The following is a 6,000-nucleotide window of genomic DNA, read 5'->3' on the forward strand; positions in this document are numbered from 1 at the left end:
CCCCCTGGTGAACGACGGCCGAGCTCTGCTGTCTTCCATGACTTCCGGGGCGTGGTTGAGGAACGTTTGTTTTTAATAACGCTTTAAGGAGCGTTTGACATCGAAGGGCTTTTAACACGGTCACAACGTCGGCGTCCGCTGAAAGGCAGCGACGGGACCTCGTTGCTGCGTGTCCGTGTGCGTGTGGGTCTGCTCCGGTCAGGGCACAGTGAACCGCCCGTGTGTGTCTTTTAGGCTTTTTCACAGGTGACAGTCGCCTCCCCACCCTTTGGTTTATCCACCGTTTACGCGTTGGCCAGGCCAGGTCGGTGGTGCCGCGGGATGTTCCGCATCCCGTCGCCGTGCTCCTCCTCTGTGTCCTTCCTCTGTTTCTGGAAAACGTTAGTTACGCGAAAGGATTGGAGGGGACTTGGATCCGGGGCCGGGTTCGGGCAGGTGTGCTTCGTAGGCGGCGCTGTGGGGCCCCTGCCGCGTCGCGGGTGGCACTGGCTGACAGCGGGCCCTGCGGCAGGCGGCCCATCCATCCCGTGCCAGGTCCCCTTTCCAGAACGGGCACAGCTGCCAGCCAGTCCCTTTCAGCGTGACGAGCAGCACCCAGGTCGGGGTTCTGTTGGTCCTGCCCCCAGCCTGTCCTCGCTTCGGGCCATTCTCTCCTCCTCTGCAGACAGGCGTGGGGGGAAGGCAGCACAGGCGACCCCGAACAACGTGGCGTCAGGGGCACCGTGCAGTCGGATCCCCGCGGGTGACTTCCGGCTCCCCAGACGGGACAGCCTGACGGGCGCTGGGGCCTGCCAGCACGCCTCGCGCGGTCGGCGTGTAGAAGACCGGGCTCTCCGGGCCGCACTCAGACCCGTGCTGCCCGGGGGCGCCGCCCAGGGCTCAGCATCCCCCCTCCACCCGCGCCCAGCACAGTGCGCGGTCCCGGGTTTAAATTCGTTCCTCCCTATCAGTACTCGTGGATTTGGGGGTGCTGTGCTTTCAAGGTCACTGAGGTCTCGTTAGTTCTCGCAGACAAGCGGTGTTTTAGAGCAAAGCACGTCCTGTTGTCGCCGGCCGACCCCGCACCAGCGTCCCCCGGGGGCACAGGCCCAGGAAGGTGTTTGGAGCCTGCAGCGTGGGGCTCCTGCCTCCCCTCGACTTTAGGCTTTGTGGCCGGCATGCTGGGTGCGTCGCATGCTGAGAGCACGTGGCAGGGCCCGGCCAGGCCTGCCTCTGTCCACCGCCGGGCCACGTGGAGGAAAGAGCAGAGAACGGAGGTGTCGCTAGGGAGCAGTGAGCTTGCCCGCGGGTGACTGCTGTCTCCTCGGTGTCCTAGGGTCTGCCCGTCTTGTGGACGGGGAGGGGCCGAAGCGGGAGGCGGGACGGGGGACGAAGCGTCTTGCTGCGGGCGTGGTCCGCGTCGCTCTGTGCCTGCGGTCCCCGGGCCGTAGCCTGCGGTCCCCGGGTCGTAGCCTGCGGTCCCCGGGTCGTAGCCTGCGGTCCCCGGGCCGTAGCCTGCGGCGAGAGCAGAGGTAGGTCCGGGTCCCAGAAACCGCACACGCGCTCGATGCGTCGTCGTCCCGGATAGCGTCTCGGGTGTCCTGCTCCACGTACCAGTCCCGTGGTAACTGACCACGTTCGGGGGCTCTAGACTGAGACGTCAGGATCGTCAGTGCCCCGCGGCGTCCAGTCTGGGGCTGCCGAGCGGATGCACAGCGCACGGGGGTAGACGCGTGTGCTGCACACGCGGCCTGCGGAGCGCACGCCCCGCGGCCCGGCACTCACGTTGCGATCCGCTGTCCCCGCAGCCTGCCGGAGTACTTCGTCGTGCCAAGTTCCCTCGCGGACCAGGACCTGAGGACCCTCTCCCACTCTTTCGTCGGAAGGAGGATGCCGGTAAGTGGTCTCTGTCGGATGTCGTTGACACCGGTGGCCCCGTTTCCCGCCCCGTCAACTGAAGGCTGTGCTCTTCTCGTAGCTCTGGTGCTGGAGCCACTCCAACGGCAGCGCGCTCGTGCGCATGGCCCTCGTCAGGGACGCGCTGCAGCAGAGGAAGATCGACCAGAGGTACTCGAGGCGCGGCGTCGCCCCCGTGGGCGGCGGGAGTCGCGATTGAGAACCGTAAACTCCCGACTGACCGAGAACAGCTGCAGGACCGCACGGCTGGAGAGGAAGCGCTATTTTGAAAAGGATGCGACTCTTAAGACCGCCTAGCGTTTAAGCGACACCCAGACGCTTGAGGGTCTCACGTTGCTGAGGACGTCCTGCCGTAACTTGGCCTCTCGCGTCCTTTGAGGGTGCAGAGAGTTCCAGTCGAGACGCTTCAGGATGAAGCACACGTTTGTCAGTCAGTCTCAGGCCGACAGCGTCACAGTAGCTCAGACGGTGGCCGTAATCGGCCGCCGTGAACAAGCGGGCATCGCCCGCCGGAGTCCTCAGGGAGCCCTGTGTCCTGACAGCAGGGGGCATTCGTTTCTTAGTGCCCCGCCAGCAGTGGGCATCACTAGTGGTCAGTGTCTCCGTGAGGTCCTCGTCCTCACTGGTGCTTAGTGCCCTCTGCAGGCCGCCCCCCTGTCCAGACGTCACAGCGTCTGTCACAGGTCACTTCCTCTTCCCAGCCTGCATCCCGGTCGTAACGTCCCGCCGTGGCTGTGCTTAGCGATCATCACGGCCGCATCCGCAGCTGATCACGTGTCTCCCACGTCGACGTCTCGAAGGCCCTTTAAACGCTCTGTGTCCCCACCTCAAGGCGGGGACGCGGCCCCCATGCCCTCGCCCAGCGTGCTCTCAGCAGCCGGGGGTCGTCCTCACCGTCCTCCCCGTTCTCCCCTTCCACCTTCCGTCCCCGTGTCCGGTCATCATCCGCCCCCGCCACTTCTTTCTAGAAGCTTCACAGACGCGGGTGCTTCCACCGCAGCCCCACCCCTGCCAGTGTGCTGGGGGGGCCCCCACTTCTCCTGTCCGTGTCTCATCCGGTCCCAGCCGTGTCCCTCGGGGCTGCAGACCCGGCCCCTCATCCTTGGCCCTGGCCCGTGCCGTGGGCCCCCCGGGCACCTGCCTTCCTCACGCTCATCCGCGAGCGCATTTCCCGCCGCCCGCGGCTCGCTCGCTGTCCACATCTCTGCTCGGACGTCGCGTCCTTGAGCGCGGCCTTCCCTCCCCCCAGCTTAGATCCGGCCACGAGTCATGTGCTCTCTGGAGCTAAGTTGTCTTCCGAAATAAGCGGCACCTGTTTGGGATTTCAACTGTACGTGTGCGCTTCAGTTGGATGACTGTGCTGCTGGGCCGAGCTCCACGAGCTGCGGGCACCGTGTCTGTTTTGCACGCCAGTGCGTGTGCCGCACCAGCGCGTGCCCATGGTCCTGCGGAGCTGTCGGGACTTTAGATGGAGAACAAAGGACAGAGCTTAGGAAACGGGCTCAGGAAGCCTCAGAAATGGTGCGTCGTGGCCACGTCCTAGGTTTCCCACGGTGCCACGGCTGAGAGCGCCACGTTTGCTGACGCAGCGACTACCTAGTGACCCTTAGTGGCCCTTCCGTTGAATGGGGGCGCAGTGGCGCCTGTAGTTCGCACAGGCCCACGTGCTGGCGGATTTTCATTGCTCCTTAATCAGCTCAGACGCTGCCATGTGCCCAGGGGCCTTCTGGGCAGGGGGCTCGGTCTCAAGGGGGAGACAGCACCGCTGGCTGAGTGGGCTGCAAACTGCAGCCAGTGGCCGTTTTAATTACGCAGTTCGTTAAGCCGAGGATGGTTGGATTCCTTGTCTTTGCAATTAGGGCAGTAGCTTGTGCGGTCCGACCTCGTCTCCGCCCCCGTGCCCCTCGGGCCTGCGTCGCAGACCCCCCCAGCCTCTCCGGGTTTCTCCTGCAGCCGAGCCGCGTTCTGCCACAGGCCCTTTGCACTGGCTGTCCCTCTGCCCAGAGCACTTTCCCCAGATCCGTGCACGGCTCCTGGTCACTTGGGGTTCGGCTTCAGTGTCATCCACATAGAGGAGCCTTTTCTGACCACGTGCCGGCGCTGGCCTGCACTCGGTGACGTCAGCCACGGCTCTCAGCGCAGACGTTACCTTCTCGGTCACCTCGTCCCTGCCCCCAAGGAGGTGACCCCCGCAGGCTGAGACCCAGCCTGGCCATTCACGCTCCCTCCCCCGCTCCCGGCGCAGCACGTGGCTCGGAGTTGGCGTTCAGGAAACGTGTGTGACTCGATGCGTGAACGGTGACGCAAGGATTGTCTCTTTCAGGATTTGCAATGCAGTGACGAAAAGTCACCCGCAGAGAAGTGACGTTTACAAATCAGACCTGGATAAGACACTGCCCAGCGTCCAGGAGACACAGGCGGCTTTCGTGAAGCTGAAGCAGCTGTGCGTGAACGGTAAGTGCCACTGCGTCCTCCGCGTGCGTGCGTGTGACGGGCGGGCGTTCCGCGTCGTGCGAGGCACGTCGGGAGAGGCGGTTCTCCCACGGGCTCGCCGACACAGTGGCGCAGACTGTGACAGTGCAAGAGGGTCAGCGCCCTCAGAGAACGAAGCGTAAGGTGCTTTCTGTTGCGGAGGAAGAAAGGAACCAGTTAACTCTCCGTCAGATCACGAGAGGCGGCGCCGGGCGCTTTCGCGAAGCGTCTGCGGAGTAGGACACGGGCTGCCGCACAAACCTGCTAAGGTGTCAACGCGTAGAGTTGCGTTTTGAGACACGTAACTTGGCAGAGCCGTGTCGTAACCTGTGCAGGCTCAGGGAGCAAACATGTACCAGGTGCTTTCGATGTGTCCTGGAGCAGGGGACCCCATCCCCCAGGCCGTGGGGGACCAGGCCATGGCCTGTTAGCAACCCTGCCACACAGCAGGAGGGGACCGGTGGGCGAGTGAGCGAGCGAAGCTTCGTCTGCGTCTGCAGCCGCTGCCCAGCGCCAGCATCACCGCCTCAGCCCCCTTCAGATCATCAGGCGTGAGATTCTCATAGGGGCACTGGTCCCTGGTGCCACAAAGGCTGGGGACCGCTGTTCCGGAGAGCCGCCTCACACGACAGCACCTGTGGTGGAAAGTGTGCCCAAGAGCGCTCTAAGTCACCTGTGGGTCAGGACAGGCAGCCCCTGCAGCAGCTCAGGGGCGAGAGTGGGGAGGGGACGTGAAACACATGGTGACCCGAGTGACCATTAGCTGCACAGTAAGTTGAGTGTGACCGAAACATGAGGCTTGTGATGTGAGAGGCACCTTGAGGTCACGCTGGGCGGGTAGTGCACGTCCCGACAGGGAGGTGTACTCATGCCTCCCACGGTCAGCCCGTAAGGCCGGGGAGGCCAGGGGAGGCAGCCCTGGCGGGGGTGGGGGGGCCCAGCCCGCCATCAGGGAGCCGTGGGGGGCTGGGCAGCGGGTCTCCCGGGGAGTAAGGGCTGGAATCAGGGCAGCCTGACCAAGAAGGCTGGGCTCAGCAGCTCCTGGGAGGTGGATGGAGGTTGGTCAGGTCGCCCACAGTGAAGGTGGAGGCCTGGGGGTGCTTGCTTTGTAGAATCGTGACACGTCTTCTTAAATTTTATATCTTTAAACGAAAGTGCATGATGCTTCCTTAGAGCCACTTTTTAAATATTAAAGACCGCGACGTATCGCTTAATGCCGACGTCGATCGTGTAAAATTTAGCTTAAAGAGCCTGAAAAGATCTCTGTGTATGCGTGTGTGTAATTATGTGTCTGTGTGATTACGTATTCATTGTAGAGCCTTTTGAAGAAACTGAGGAGAAATGGCTATCGTCACTGGAAAGTACTCGCTGGTTAGAATATGTAAGGTTTGTACACCATTTTTTTTTTTCCTTTAACTTGATATTTTGAAATAATTAGAGACTCATAAGAGGTACAAAAACAGAAAAGCGAGCCAGACTCTGTACCCAGCTTCCCACAACGGCGTCTTACGTAACCGGAACGCAGTGTCCAAACCAGGCCCGCACGTGTGTGTGTGCGCGCGTGCGTGCGTGTGTGTACATGCACGTGTGCGCGTGTGTGCGTACATGTATGTGTGTGTGCATGCATGCGTG

General features: G+C 62.5%; 1 protein-coding gene across 1 annotated transcript in view; it reads left to right on the forward strand.

Annotated features, from left to right (window-relative positions):
* MTMR10 (myotubularin related protein 10) overlaps window positions 1-6,000 on the forward strand; it is a 39,624-nt gene that overhangs the window by 24,199 nt on the left and 9,425 nt on the right. Inside the window, exons 8-11 of the mRNA XM_039853466.1 lie at window positions 1,788-1,875; window positions 1,958-2,046; window positions 4,220-4,350; window positions 5,685-5,754. Of these exons, the coding sequence (XP_039709400.1) occupies window positions 1,788-1,875; window positions 1,958-2,046; window positions 4,220-4,350; window positions 5,685-5,754 (378 nt within the window). The remainder of the gene's footprint in view (window positions 1-1,787; window positions 1,876-1,957; window positions 2,047-4,219; window positions 4,351-5,684; window positions 5,755-6,000) is intronic.

Source organism: Pteropus medius, unplaced genomic scaffold, assembly GCF_902729225.1.
Source record: "Pteropus medius unplaced genomic scaffold, Ma_sr-lr_union100, whole genome shotgun sequence".
Taxonomy (NCBI): Eukaryota; Metazoa; Chordata; class Mammalia; order Chiroptera; family Pteropodidae; genus Pteropus; species Pteropus medius.